We start from the raw sequence: 15695 nt of genomic DNA, 5'->3' as shown, positions 1-15695 counted from the left end.
TTTTTAAAAATCGAAAATAAAGAACAACGGCCAAATAATTTTTAAAAATAATTTTCTATTTTTAAAAATAACGAACAGTTTTCTAACCCCACAAGAGACAGGTTCAAATATAGCCAAAATTTTGTTTTAAAACTAAAAACCTCCTCAAAATTTTGTGCTTTGCCCTGCAATGCATAAACCACAGCTATGCTTTAAACAAATTAACTAATATTAAAATAAATCAATTTTTATTTAATATTTTACTTTCGGTCCTTAATAAAGCCTTTTTATCAAAAGTAGCCATGAAGTTTATGATATTTCTATCAAAGGTTTTTGTAATTAATATTATTGATATTGAGAGAGGGGTATTAATTTTTTACCCACATTTGACGATCCTCGTTTATAGATGTCATAAATTGTGTTACCAAACAGGCCTTAACATTAACAATGAATCGATAAAAAATAAATAAATAAAAGGGCTAAATATCTTACATTTTGTACACGTGTCCGTACCTGTATCCCTACTAAAGGCGAACCTTTTCGGCTGCTGAGAAAATCAGTGAAAAGGTCCACTCCAAGTTTTCTCTGCTGAAGATATTTCTCTGGACTATCGATGAATTGCCTTCAGAATCTTCCCAGGTTAGACTCTTTTTTTCTTCTGAATTTAGATTCTGTGTTGCGTCGATCTCATTACTACGTTTCTGAAGATATATATTTGCTTTGATTTCAGATCCTCCGCTTTGCCTTTGCAAAGCTTCAATTGCCACGGAAGAAAGGCTATTTGCTCTGTTCACAATCTGGTACACTCAAGAAAATTAAGTATACATAATATGCACAGATATGAATGTATTTATTTAGTTCTTTGATGTACGCAGGGAGTGATGAATAAGACTGTTGATCTACATCGGAGCATAGCCGCGAAGGTAAATTGAGAACCCGTAGATTGAGAGATTATTTTTGGGAGAGTTTTTATTGATTTTTATTATTTGATTTATTTTCAAAATGTTTTTTTTTTCTTTGATTTATTTTTATAAGATTTTGAATTTTTTTCTTCTAAAAATTTGAGATTGGGAAGTGTAGATTATTAATAATATTATTATTTTATAAAAATATTTGGAGAATTTGGTGGAATATTCCTCAATTTGTCTGGTTCAACTACTCTGTCGTTTCTTCTTTTTGGTAAGTGGAATATGTTGCATGATCAAGACTATGCTATAAGATCCTAAGCTGGTTAGGAACATATAGCCGACTTATTACATTCTTCTCGTTTTGCAAATCTTTGCAATTTCGCAGGAATATATTTACAGCTAAACAATAATTACACTCCAGTGTCTATGCAATTCTGGGTTTCTACATATTGAAGCACAATATCTATGAATTAACTAGTGTTCTTATGATCACTATCATTTTTTGGTTCTCTCTATGTTAATCTCACTATTTATTATATGCTACCAAAACATCATCTTTAGAATCACTGGAAGAGCCAGATTTACTGGAAATTTGGTTTTTCGGGGGCACGCACTTGCCCCCTCTGGGCATATGCTGGCTCCGCCAGTGTCTAGAATAGGGATCATCACAAGCTTCATCAAGAAACTTCCAACCCGGTACTCTGCTGAATTGATTGTATGAGAATTTGAAGGCAAGTGGATATGCAGACTGATTGATTTGGAAGGATAATAATTCAGAATTGTCTCTGTTCTGAAGTGATAATTGGGCCAGCATGAAACAACTTTTACATTTTACTTATAACATCGGTGTAAACTTGAAGGCTGTTTTGAGTGGCACCTCAACCTTCTAAGGCTTCAATGAGACTGTGGCATTGAATTGAGATTGAGAGTATGCCTTTTCACCTCACCTGGATTTTACCAATCTTTTGGGAGTTCATGACCTGACTTGATCAAAGAATTTTTTATGGCCAACAGAAAATAGTCCATTCCCTCACCAACTCCCTTGGGGGTTAGGAAGCATGACATTGCATGTTCAGGAATAGCAGAGGCTATTGAGTTAATGAGAACTTCCTTACCTTATGGGTAGAGGAATTTGGAACTTTCCCCAGGATATGTTGCCCCCTTCTCCATAAGTGGATAATTGTAGTCCAAAATGTTTTCCTGAATGAAACCCTGTTTTTACTTGGTTCTCATGGGGTTAATGATTGTACATTAATTTAATCAAAATTTGTCAACTTATAAAAATAAAATGGATGAAAGCTTATTAGAATACATTCAAAAGAATTTTAAATCACATGGTTAAGACAGATCAAACTGAGAGTCCTCTTTTTCTTCTTCATCCCTTTTCTCGTTAATGTCATGGCATGAAACCTAACAGATTATACAATTAAATCTTTATTTAAATAAGGTCGTTTATCATAATATGTACTAGTTTATAAATATGTTTTCTCTCTTTCAAAATGAATTCATTTTTATACCTTATTATCCATTTGAGTTTGTAAAAGCAATGGTCCATTTAATTGGATCAATGATCAATTTTTGAATTAGTATAACCTCTTAAGAGTAGTTTCATTAGGATATTGCTCCAAATTTAAATGATTAAAGAATAGATAGTGTTTATATTAGATGCAGAAAATATACATTCTACAATCATGATGACGAATTTTCCAGTGCCAAAAAGAAAAGGTTAATCCCAGTCCAGTAAAAGGGGTTTCAGGCCAATTGGGCCTTCCTATCTGTACTCTCAAGTCATAGGTGGAGCCACCACCCTGAATTGTGTGGCACAATTTTGAGTTGTATTTAATTTTGTTACCTTATTAACATTTGCAGTTGGTTTTGCTTTTCTTAGAAGTGGTATAGGCTTATGTTTTCTTTTGGATCAATATTTTATAAATCTTGGAAACATATCTGATCCTCCTTTGTACTTGTGCATTATATTTATTTGGCTATCAAAGTAATAATAATAATACTAATAATAAATCAATGTAAACCCACCCTTGAGGCTGTTCAAGTGGCAAGGGTTTGGAGTGAGAATGTGGGAGGTTCCAAGTTCAAGTCCCTAGCAGAGAGAAAAAGAAAGCGGTTTCTTTCTAATTAAAAAAATTCTAAAGTCTCCAACCTCAGGGAGGGTTTCATCTTTATTGTTGAAACAAACAAGAAGAAAAGTTATCATCCATTATAAGCACTATTTGACTAGAGGTAGGCATGGTACTTGTAAGGAGGGTTTCTGGTTATTAAAGAGTAGATTTGATTTTGATTCTGATCTTGAAAAGTTGAGCTAGTAGTGCTCCTCATATTGCTTGATAGAAATTTCAACTTTGTATATTAGAAATTACTGACATGGTTTATCTCTAGGCAATTTCTGGTTCCATATCTGACACCAAGATGAGTGATCCTGAATTCAAGGAGGAAAAATCTGAGATCTACAGCAATAACATGACAGAAGCTATGGGGGCTGGTAAGCTCATCATGCCCAGTTTAAGCTTGAGTAAGATTAGGAGGAATTGGGGTAGAAGAAATGTATCCTTCATATTTTGAAGCATGTTTTTATCTGGATTTTTGTAATTTTGGTTAAACATAAAGAAGTAATCCACCAGTTTGTTTAGAACAATAAAACAAACCTAACTGTGACATGTGACACACTGCAGTTGTCATCTGTTTTTCTTGATAGTTAGTGCTTGCTCTTTTAAAACAATATGGTATCTGATTGGTGGACACTGTATTCAATGTCCAAGTTATAGATTTTCTTAGAATTTTGATGGATTCAACTTAATGGGAATGCTCTTTAAAAGTTTCCTTTTTTGTCTTGCTTTGTGTTCATGCATATGGTTTTAGCTAACCATTTCATTCTTATGTTCTGATACAGTATTGACTTATAGGCATGAGCTAGGAATGAATTACAACTTCATTCGTCCAGACTTGATTGTGGGGTCTTGCCTACAGGTGATACCATTTCTACTCTTTAATTAGGAGAAGTTTTTTTCCTTTCTAAGAAGATCATTTGATTTTTGTTTTTCCTCCAAATGGCAGAGTCCAGAAGATGTTGACAAGCTTCGGAGTATTGGGGTGAAAACCATTTTTTGCTTACAACAAGATTCAGATCTTGAGTATCCTAAACAATTTTATTGTTAGAGTTTCATTTGGACTATCTATTATATATTTAGCTTTTGATCACTTGAGTTAAGACAACTACTGACAAAATTGTCTGAGTGAGGAAGTACACTGTTAATTCCTTGACTTGTATGTCCAGATATTTTGGAGTTGATATCAATGCCATAATAGAATATGCCAATACATTTGATGACATTCAACACTTGCGAGCTGAAATAAGGTTAGTCATGAATCATGACAAAATAGTGACTTTTTTGGTCATATTTTGGCTTTCTACTCTCAAAGTGCTGTAACTTTGTTAATCCTCACTGAAAAGTGAGATAGTTGTTAAGATTTAAATTCTTTGTAGACTCAACATAATTTCTGCCTGGCCAATTATGTGTTATATATTAAATACATAACCATCTCAATGTGAATGTCGTGGCATTCAACTCCTTCTCTTTGGTTCATCTGTATTTTAGTGCAATAGAGGACATGGCTTTTAAATTAAGTTGCCCTTTTTCCGGTACAAAATTTGCTTTATTGGATCACTGAACTGTCTCTAGTTGAATTTTTTTTAGTTCACTATTATTACTATACTGAAGAACTCCAAAGGTGAGAAAAGCATATGGGAAGATCATTAGATGACTTGGTTTTTACTCATGTTAAAGGGTTGTTGATTTTGTCTGCACTACAGTTCCACATATAGTGCACATTTTCACTTTGTACAGCAGACTGATGTATAATCTGGCAGGGACTTTGATGCATTTGATTTACGGTTGCAACTTCCAGCTGTGGTGAGCAAATTATACAAGGCGATAAATCGAAATGGAGGTGTGACTTATATACACTGCACAGCTGGACTTGGGAGAGCTCCTGCCGTGGCGGTATGCTTCTCCATTTTGTCTCAGAAATATGAATTAATTCTGCCTAAGGCTTTTAGCTAAGAAATACGAATTGTAATTAAATGGCACACTTCTACGGAATCATCATACTTTAGAGGAATCATGAAATAGCTATTCTTCCCTTTTGCATGTCTTCTTATTTATGGTTACATCTTCATTTCTTAGCATGTTGTTGAGTATTTGACATTGATTATGTCTCATATTCTCTTTATAATATATATATCAGAAATAAACTAATTCATTACAAATAAGGGACGAGAAATCTTTCCCGAATTTACAAAAGCTGATAAAAAAGGAGAGTGAACTTCTTGAAAAGGAACAAGAGGATACATCTCAAGAATATAATATGAACTTGTACAAGTTAGAGCAACTTAACCCTCCCTGAGGTGGCAAAAAATCCCCTACAAAATGAAGCCTGAATTTATTTTCAGTTGCTTTTGGTTTTCATACCTTCTGGATCCCTATGATTGTGCATGTTTTAGATAAGATCAGGCTAAACCCCTAAATCTAACTTAGCTTGGGTTTCTTTTGTTTTGTTTTTTGTTTTTATTCTTCTTAGAAGATATCATGTTTCAAGTCAGAATACTGGTCAATTCTTCTAAATTTCTTAAACTAAAGTTACATCATGTTTCTTTCTCCTATTTAACAAATTTTAGGGTATAACTAATAAACTTATTGGTAAATTGCATTTGCATTTATCTTTTAAAGGATTGCTTAGAAAATATAAATCATCTTTTCCATTCAATGCTCTGCAGTTTTAAATATCTTTGCAAGAATTCAAATGATGACATATCTCTAAGAGATTAATTACCTATCAAAAAAATAAAAAAAAATAAAAAATCTCTAAGAGATTACTAAGATCCATTGAAAAGAAGAAAATTCATCTTGTATTTTTCAGTATATTCCGAATGAAATTACAAGGGTATTTATAAGCCTATAACAGTAAAAGAAAAGGGAATAAATAAAAAATATTTCCAAAATCTCGCCTACTATCTTTCATATAAATCCCTTCAATAATGTTTCCTATAAATTCTCCTATAATCTCTCCTACAATTGCTCTTATAATCTTGACACTCCCCTTCAAGCTGGAGAGTACAGATTAACAACTCACAACTAGTCACATATAGTTGTGAAAGGCTTCTTTTGAAAGGACTTTTGTGAATATGTCTACTAGTTGATTCTTTGATGATACAATAGAGAAACAATTTTATTTGATTCCATTTTGAGTGAATGAAGTGACAATTCATCTCATATATGTTTTGTCATTTTATAAAAAACATGATTACTGGCAAAGTAGCAATATGAATGGCTACTTGATTGTTGCAATACAGAGGAATTGGATCTAATACTGAGATATGCCAATTTCTTGGAAGGGGTTTTCTACCAATTCAACTTACATACTGTATTTGCCATTGTGTGATATTCTGCCTCTGCACTAAAACAAGCCACAACTAATTGTTTCTTGCTCCTCCAAGTTATGAGATTACCTCTAAGAAAAATATAGTAACCTATTGTTGATTTTCTATAATGAGGGGATTCTTCTCAATTAGTGTCAGTGTATCCTTCAATGTAATAAATTAGGTGACAATGCTGATTGCATAAGAGATATCTAGCGGAATAGTGGTTATATAAATCAACTTTTCCACTAGTCTCCTAAAAAACCTGGGATGATCCACTAACTCACTATCATTCATCAACTTTTGATGGTTTCCATAGGCATAGTGACAGGTTTTGCATGAAGATAATTTGTATCCGTCAAAATATCAAAACTGTATTTCCTTTAAGACAAACAAATACCTTTCTTTGATTTTGCAATTTCAATACCCAGAAAATAACGATGCTTTCTGAGATCTTGAGTGTGAGAACCGATACTAAAGTAATGAATCAAAGTCTCAAGTCCCTTATGGTCAGTACCAATAATAACTATATCATCTACATATAGAATGAGGATTACAATGCCATGATATGTTCTTTTGAAAAACATGAGTGATTAGCTTGAGTTCTGGTCATGCCATGAGATAATACCACTTAAACTATGTATGAGAGGTTGTTTGAGTCCATAAATAGACCCCTTTAGTTGATAAACACACTCCTCCTTGGACTCAGACCTTGGCGATTGAACGATAAACATTGTTTCATTTAAGTCACCATGAAAAAGGGCATTGTTTACATCAAGTTGGCAAAGAGGCTAGTCTAGATTTACTGCCGTAGATACAATAACTTGTATATAGTTTAGTTTGGTGTTATTTATGCACAGGCAACGAGGAAATGACTGGTCACTTGCTTTTGCATTGTTCCAAAGCAAGTATGTTGTGCTAGCTGATATTCTTCTCTCTTTGGAGTGGTTTGACTGATGCACTCTTCAATTAAAAGGAACTTTTTAGGTTCACATGACTCTTTTGTGAGGAGGAAATAGAAAAAAAAGTAGGAGAGCTGCTCTCTTGTGCTTGTTTTGGACTCTTTGGAAGTAAAGGAACCAAAGTCTTTTAATGATGTGGGGTAGCCGGACCAAACAATCAAATCTGATTTTATGTATAATTTTATGAATTGGGTTAGGGTGTAGATAGAGCAAGGAGAGGGATTTTTTTATTTATGTCCTTCTCGCCTACACTAGGCGTCTACTGTATACATCATGTTGCACTTTGTCTTAGGCACTTTTAATATACTTTCTCATTTGCCTATTAAAAAAAAAAAAGTTCAGTTTGGCCATAGGAGAAAAAGTCTTAGTATATTCAAGGTTGTAAGCCTGAGTGAATTCTCTAGCCACCAAATGAGCTTTCAATCTATCAATTATACCATCAAGGTTGTTCTTTATGGTAAAAAGACCTAATGAAAACCAATAATTAGAGCATCATTAAGTTTAGGAACAAGATCCCATGTATGATTGCGCTCTAAAGCATGCATTTCCTCTTCCATTGCTCTCCTCTAGCCAGGATGAGAAAGAGCTTAATGCTAAGATATGGGAAGAGTAATAGAGAAAGCTTTAAAAAAAGGGGGATAAGTGATCCGAAGAAGCAAAATTAGAAATAGGATATTTAGCACACATGCTTGTACCTTTATTAATAGCAATAGCCAATAAGGAGATCAGAAGCAGGATTTAGAGACACCAAATTGGTGGAGGTGATAAGGAGCACTTGTTGCTTCTAGAGAAGGATGTTGTTGATTGCTAACATAAAACTTCTCATAAGAAGGAATATTGAGAATTGGTGCAAAGTTAACTGGTTCGGCAATAAGAAACTCATACAATTCACTTCCTGGCTTAGAATAATGTGGTACATCCTTTAAAAGAGATAACATAAAAAAAACCAACAGTTTTCATAAAATAAGACTATAGGATTAATACTTTTTGAATTTAAGAATAACCAAGAAATATGCATTTGTGGGCTCAAGGATCAAATTTGTAATGATTTGAGCTCAAATTATGTAGAAAATAGACACTCCCAAAAACTTTTAGAGGAAGAGGGGAAGGGTCTTTGTCATAAAATAACATCTGAAAAAGGGACTTACCATGAAGAACTTGAGAGGACATTCCATTTAGTAAAAAAGCCACCATAAGAACAACATCTTCACAAAAGAATTTTGGCACATTCATTTGAAGCATTAATGCATGAGCAATACAGGAATAGGACTATTCTTTCTTTCAGAAACTTCATTTTGTTGATGCGTATCAACTTGTAATTTTTGGTGAATAATAACCTTTGACTCAAAGAAGTGCTAAAAGTGAGAATGTTTGTATTCAAGGTTGTTGTTAGTTTTGAGAATTTTTAACTTAACATTGAACCGATTGGTAATTTCAACATCAAAAGATTGAAAAAAATCAAATACTTGTGTTCTATCCTTGAGAACATACAACCAAGTCATACAAGAAAAATCATCTATAAATGAAAGGAAATATTAACAACCAAATAAGCTAATAGTTCTCACTAGAGCCCAAATATCAAAGTGGATTAACTTAAAAGGATGCAAACATGGCTTCTCTAAGTGAAGTTTAGCCCTGTGATGTTTATTGAGCTCATAGGTTTCACATTAAAGTGTGTAAAGGAAGGTAAATTGGGAACTAATTGATGGGGATTGTATAAGAATAGTGACCTAGATGAAACTACCATTGATATGGGGAGATAATAGTTATGGAGAGTTGAGGACTTGTGCAATGATTAGTAGTGGTAGAGTCCATCCTTTTCAAATCTCCGCTAATCATCCTTTTCGTCTTTAGATCATAAAAGATACAATATGAAAGATAACATGTGACTAAATAGTTTAAGTGAGAAATAAGCTTGCAGACAAATAATAAGTTGAAAGGGAAATTAGGGATGTATATAATAGAAAAAATTGTAAAATCAAACATACTAACTATTCCAATTCTATGAATAGGAGATCTAGAACCATTCGCAATGTTACAATGGCTAGAGATGAAGGAAAAGAAAGATTGGAAAGAAGAAAGGAATTACTTTTCATATGATCAAATGCACTAGAATCAATAATCCAAGGAGCAATGTTTGAGGAATGAAGATAAGTACTACTTGAAGTACCGAATGTGGCATGGATGGAAGAGTGGAAAGCTTGACAAGAGAATCATATTCTGATTTTGAGTGCAACTTATTCTTTAATAATAGTAGCAAGTATCTTTGCCTTAATGGTAGCTTAGTTAGCTCATCTAGTGCATTGTCATGCCTATTGTTGCTCATCTCTCAGCATATGAATTTTGAAACATCTATTGATCAGTGCTAAAAGGTTAAAAATATTGTGTACCGATGTTTAATTGCAACATGGTAACATTTGCCTTTTCTTAAAAGTAAGAAAAGGAAAGGAATGATCAAAATATTCATTTGGTAGGTAGGTGAAAAATTGTATGATCTTTTACAGATGGTGATAGATAAGAGTTAGTTTGAATCAAGGTCTTCGCAATAAATTACGATAATCACTTAATTTTGAGAAGGCTTGGGGACATATTTAAGTACTCAATTAAACCTTCATTTTAGACAATAAGTTGTTAGGTGTTCTAATTTGAATCCAGATGGAACTTAGGCGATGGCTTTCTATTAGGTGGTATGTAAAAATTATTAACTGAAAGAGAGAAGACAAAGCAAACAAAAGGGGTGGTAAAGCTCATTGTAATGATCCATTTCCAACTGTGTAGATACTATCTGCTCTGGGTCCAAAGGAGCCCTCACGGCTTTAAAATACATCTACAATGTTAAGAGGAGTCCATGCATAAATAACACCAATAACTTTTTCCCCTATCTGATATGGGATATCACACTCACTCTGTACTCCTCTATTGATATGAGTCCAAGCAGAAAATTAGGTCCTATTTGTTCATATGGTTCAAGTCCACACTCCCCACCCCCACATAAAGGAAAAAAAAAAAAAAAAAGTTAAAATTTTAGCTTATCAGTCCATTCCATATACAATGAAGAAGATCGAAGCTCAAGCTTGTTATAACTACATAGAGTAGAAATTTCTTGCTCGTGTACAAGTAAATTGTTCTATGCTATGGTGGAAATGTTTTTTTATCCACTTGTGAAATGTAGAATGCTATGGTGAAAGTGTCTTTTTTTTTTTTTTCGATTTGTGAAATGTGGGATGGATATGCAAGAGAATAAAAAGAAAATAAACAAGGATGTATGTGATTGTCAATTGCCAGATTCCTATCTTAATCCTGACAAAAAAACTATGAAAGCTAGTTAGTTGGATTCACATGGTATTTTATACTCTGTCTTGCAATTGCATTCATACTGGTATATTGATCTGCCTCTTAGTAATGTACTGAAGTTCATTGTGAATTACAGTTGGCATACATGTTCTGGGTTCAGGGCTATAAACTTAATGAAGCTCACAGTTTACTTATGGTAATTCTGCATTTTTTTTCTTGTTAAACAGTTCTCCACTTACTTTTCAAATTGAACTTGATAATTATGCATGAAACACTGATCAAGAATTTAAGCAACCCCCCCTTTCTTTTCTTGCAGAGCAAGCGCTCGAGCTTCCCAAAGCTGGATGCTATCAAAAGTGCTACTGCTGATATAGTGGGTGATTTTTCCTTTCTTAAATAATATCATAGGCAATTATTAAGAAGCCTGGAACTATGGTTTCTTTTTAACATGCCTAAATTTTTTTCTTTGCAAGTCTTCTCCTTGAACACCTACAATAAGATGGTTTATTTAAGGTGTTCTTCTTCTCCTTCTTTGGATGGCTGTTGCTTCTTGCAAAAGTGTTTCCAGCTCTCAATCTTGTAGAAATGTTTCTTGCTCTCAATCCTTCCCATGTTATAGATTCCTATTTGATCGTTTCTCAATCATTCAAGGAGATATCTAAGTTAACAGGAAGATACAATTGGTTTTTCTTTTCCCCCATCAATTCTTCTTCCTCTTTGGATGTCAGTTGCTTGTTGCAGAAATGTTTGAGCTCTCAATTCCTTCCCGTATTATATTTCTACTTTCTGCCACTTTGATAGCTTCTTAATCATTAGTGGAGATATCTAAGTTAACAGGAAGGTACAATTGGCTTTTCTTCCCCCCATCATTTCCAGGATGCTCTAGTTATTTATCCATAAGCATTCTAGTATCTTCTTCCTCAGAGTAGCATGTAGATTCCTTCCATTTACTTTATACCCAGGAAAAGGGATGAACAGTTTTCAGAGTTGAAAGGTTCAGTGAAATGGGAACCTTTGTAAGATTTTTAAGGCAATTGGAGTAGCACCTTGTATCACATAAGCACTTCCCATGCTATATCAAGCCAACCAAACATGGCCTTAGGCTACGTTTGATTGACTAGATAAGATTGGACATGATATGTATATCCTAAGATATCATATCCTATTGGATACGAAATATATATCCTAGGATATGATTTCCAATGGGATATGATATCCTTAAATATTAAATCCAATGGACATGATATCCTAAGGTAATATCTTAGGATAGGATAAGTGATGGAATAACTTATCTCATTGTCAACTAAACATGAGGTAAAATATGTTAATATGTTATCCCCTCTCTTATCCTATCTCATACTATACCCCTCCAACCAAACATGGCCTTAGGGTTTAGTAAATTTGTTCAAAAGTGTGTCATAAATTTAGTTCCTGTTTCTACATTATGATATTCACCAATGTTTACATTTATGGCAAGGGTTGAGTCAAGACTGTTGGGGAAGAAAAAAAAAATGAGAGAATGGCAGAGCATGATACAGATGTAAAGGCTTAGGTTGTTCTTTATGACCTGGATTTTAGCATATCATTGAATATTTGCAAAAGTGGCCAAGAGTGAGTGGCATAAAACAGAAATGTAAGTATGGATGAAAACCGCCTTTCAATCTGGCTAGTTATAAAACTAAAGAATGATGAAGCTTTTATCCATACTTGTTCCTTTTCAATTACAATAGTCATGATGCAATTCTTTTTCTGATTTCTCCTTTTTTGCTTGGTTTATTATCCTTTTATTTAAAGCTTACAGACCTCAAAAAGCAGCCTGTTACTTTGAAATGGAAGGATAACAGTTGCACCACAGTAGAAATTTCTGGTCTTGATATTGGATGGGGCCAGGTAATATCTTCTATATATATTCAGCTTCTTGAGATTTAAGAATAAACTTTGATGATTGATATCACATGTAAAATATGGTAGTCAGTTAGCTCTGTTTTGTCCTAAGTGTAGACAACAAAATAACCTTGCAGCTTCTGTCCACAATATCTAAAATAATTTCTCATCCGCATGAAACATCGAGGTTCTTTTGATAATGATCGAGTGACATTGCTTCTTCGGCCTGAACCAAGGAATCCCTTAGATATGATGCAAAATGGATCTTCTAGTTAGATCAGTTAAGATATGTGATAGGTTGAATGTTAGTCTTATATGAAATCAGTATGCATTAGTTGGTTCTTTCCCATTAAGAATACCTGGTGCATCATTTCTGGGAAAGCAGCGAAGCTGCCCTGGTTTAAAATACAAAATTGTGATTTTCATTCACCAGTCTCATTGATTGGCCAGGCAAAATAATCTTAGTATTGCAAACTAGATACATGGCATGCAATGAGTAGCTCCATGGAGTTCAAAATAGGAACGCAACACCTGTTTTTGGATTCTTTATATGAATCCTGCTCCATCATTGCTATTGAAATTTGGCATATAAGCCAGAAAAAAACAGTAATGATACACCCTGTAAAACAATAATTTGAATCTGAATGTAGTGAAACTGCTGATTACCTAAATGACATTGTTATTGTTCATCTGGCTGGGTATCCACTTCCACGTATTGAGCAAATGATCTCATCTTTTATCACTTGATTCTAGGATTGGAAATTTTTTCTCACTTGATTCCAGGATTGGAAATTTTTTCCATCTAGTAGTTTGACTTATCGAACTTTTTGCAAAGAGAGATGTTTGTTTTCTTGGACCCTGACTTTTTCTTAGGGAAGTCCAATAAATTAGAACAGTATGAGGATATGTCCATAGTTCAAGTGACAAGGGCTTGGATCTCCATGTGGGAGGTTCTAGGTTTGAGTCCCAATAGGGAAAAAGAACCCCTTTATTGCAATTATTCATTATTGTGCACGTTTAAAACTCTCATGTGATGTCATCTCCATTTCTGACCCATCTAGCTATGCTGTCTTGTGACTCTTTTCCAGAGAATGCCTTTGAGATTTGACAAGGAACAGGATCTGTGGATTCTTGAGAGAGAATTGCCAGTAAGTGTATTTTATTGTTCTAAAATTGTCCACCATGTTATTCATTTTTGTGTCTCACTAGGTGTAAAAGTCTTCAGTCCTAACATTTTACATTTATGCTCTGTTGCTTCAAATTTCCACTGCTGATTCTGGGCTCTGTTTGGATCATGGAACATCTGAGGAAAAGAAATTGATGAAAAGTGGGAAGGGAACAAGAAGTAAAGAAAAATAAAAGATAAATTTAAAGCTGAATAAAATTTTCCTTCCCCTGCTACTTCCTGAGGTCCAAATGGAATACTAGTGTTAGAGATCATAAAGTCAATGTCTCTGCATCCGGATTAGTATTTGTAGGATTATTTTATGAATTATGTTGGATAGTTTTTACCACATGGGCACAATATTTAAGCTTTCAACATATAACTTCCTTTTTCTCACTGAGAAATTTATTTCTAAGCAATCATTTTCTCAAAAATTAGCCAGCATTCCTACTTTGAAATATTCATGCAGCAACAGAGTATGTTTACGCATCATGCTGTTTCAAAGCCAAAGGAGACCATGATTCTAATTCTTGTTATTAACAGGAAGGACACTACGAGTATAAGTACATTGTTGATGGCGAATGGACGTGTAACGAACATGAGCATGTTAGAGCCCCCAACAAAGATGGCCATGTCAACAATTATGTTCATGTAACATCCAATTATCTCACATAAAAGTTCATCAATGGCTACTCTCTGCAACCTTTTTATTCACTTCTCTCTTTCTGCAGGTCTTCGACAGTGATCCACATGGTGTCAGTGCAGTCCTTCGAAAGAGGCTGACTGGTGATGATGATCCGACTCTTTCAAGGGATGAACGACTCAAAATAAGACAGATTCTCGAAGCTTGTTCGGAGGATGATGATGCTTGAATTCAGAAAGCAACACCTAAGGAAAACGGCATTAAAGTTGTTGTACAGTTCATAAGTACCAAATCCATGACCATACAACTTTCGCCAGTCTCTCATTTCCAGCTTTCTTTAATGGGGGCAGATCTTTGGAGGGAATAAACTATATAAAGAAACCACAAAAAGCCAAAGAGTTGCATGAATGAATTATAGCCTTATGGGGATGAATGAATAATCATGTCAGGTTATTCAACATATTCAAAACCGGCATATATGGAATTCAAGTAACGGTAAGTTGTTGGAAATTGTTTATAGAAAATAGAATTCAAATTCTTGTAGGTGGTTGGTAGGCAGGCGCGTTGCAGTGGCCGTGACGACCCAGCTTTGGCCTCCATTTTCAAACGGCTCGTTCCTTTGAGCTTCTGAGAATGGCACTTTTTCCAACGTGTCGTATAAGATACAGTGACCAAATCTTAAATATGATTCTAATAGTTATTTCACCGACACTTTATTTTCAAGTCAAACTATTTGAAATTAATTAATCAACTAAGAAGCATCAAGACAAAACAATTTATTCCAAAAGCCGAAGCCAAATCCATCCGAGTCTAGTTGAAATGTCAAATATACCCTTTTAAATTATGAGTTACGTACTGTTTCAAATGATTTTATTCCTTCATTTGCTTTGTAAAACATTTTTATTGTTTATGTTACACTAAAGAAAGAAAATTACGTGAAAAAGTTGAAACTTGAGTCAAATAATTGTTTTTTCCTCCCTTTGGTCATTGAAAAAATGATAAGAAAATTGAAAATAAAATTTGAGTTTTGTGGTTATTGCTTTGGCATTCAAATCTTTGAAATTTGAGTCAAATGTTTGTACTAATGCAGATTTTTGTCGTATGAATTATGATTAAATTATGGTCAACATATTTGTGTATATGTCCGATAATAGGAATATGAAATTTGAATAAAGACAATTATACTAACCATATAAAATTAATATATTAATTTTAAAATAGAAAATAATAATAACTCTCATATAAAATATAAACAAATTTAAAGGATTACGGTAAAAGGATAATAGTTTTAAAAAATATTTTAAAAAAATTGATATTTTAAAAAAATTGATATTTTAAAAGTTTTTTAATATCGGGATATTAAAAACAGGTGTATATTCTTTAAATAATTTTTTTATTTTTAAAATTATAAAAATAATTATTACTTTCT

General features: G+C 33.6%; 1 protein-coding gene across 1 annotated transcript; it reads left to right on the top strand.

Moving 5' to 3' along the window:
- The first annotated feature begins 491 nt into the window (after window positions 1-491).
- Window positions 492-14776, top strand: LOC100246216 (phosphoglucan phosphatase DSP4, amyloplastic). Its single transcript, XM_002263080.4, has 14 exons — window positions 492-618; window positions 710-779; window positions 855-902; window positions 3282-3384; window positions 3793-3869; window positions 3957-4033; window positions 4177-4257; window positions 4771-4903; window positions 10711-10770; window positions 10891-10947; window positions 12369-12464; window positions 13547-13606; window positions 14167-14274; window positions 14355-14776. The coding sequence occupies exons 1-14, from the start codon at window positions 593-595 to the stop codon at window positions 14493-14495; spliced, it is 1137 nt and encodes a 378-aa protein (XP_002263116.1). The 5' UTR covers window positions 492-592; the 3' UTR covers window positions 14496-14776.
- The last annotated feature ends 919 nt before the right edge of the window (window positions 14777-15695 follow it).

Source organism: Vitis vinifera, chromosome 13, assembly GCF_030704535.1.
Source record: "Vitis vinifera cultivar Pinot Noir 40024 chromosome 13, ASM3070453v1".
NCBI lineage: Eukaryota > Viridiplantae > Streptophyta > Magnoliopsida > Vitales > Vitaceae > Vitis > Vitis vinifera.
This window is presented reverse-complemented; position numbering and strand designations above follow the sequence as displayed.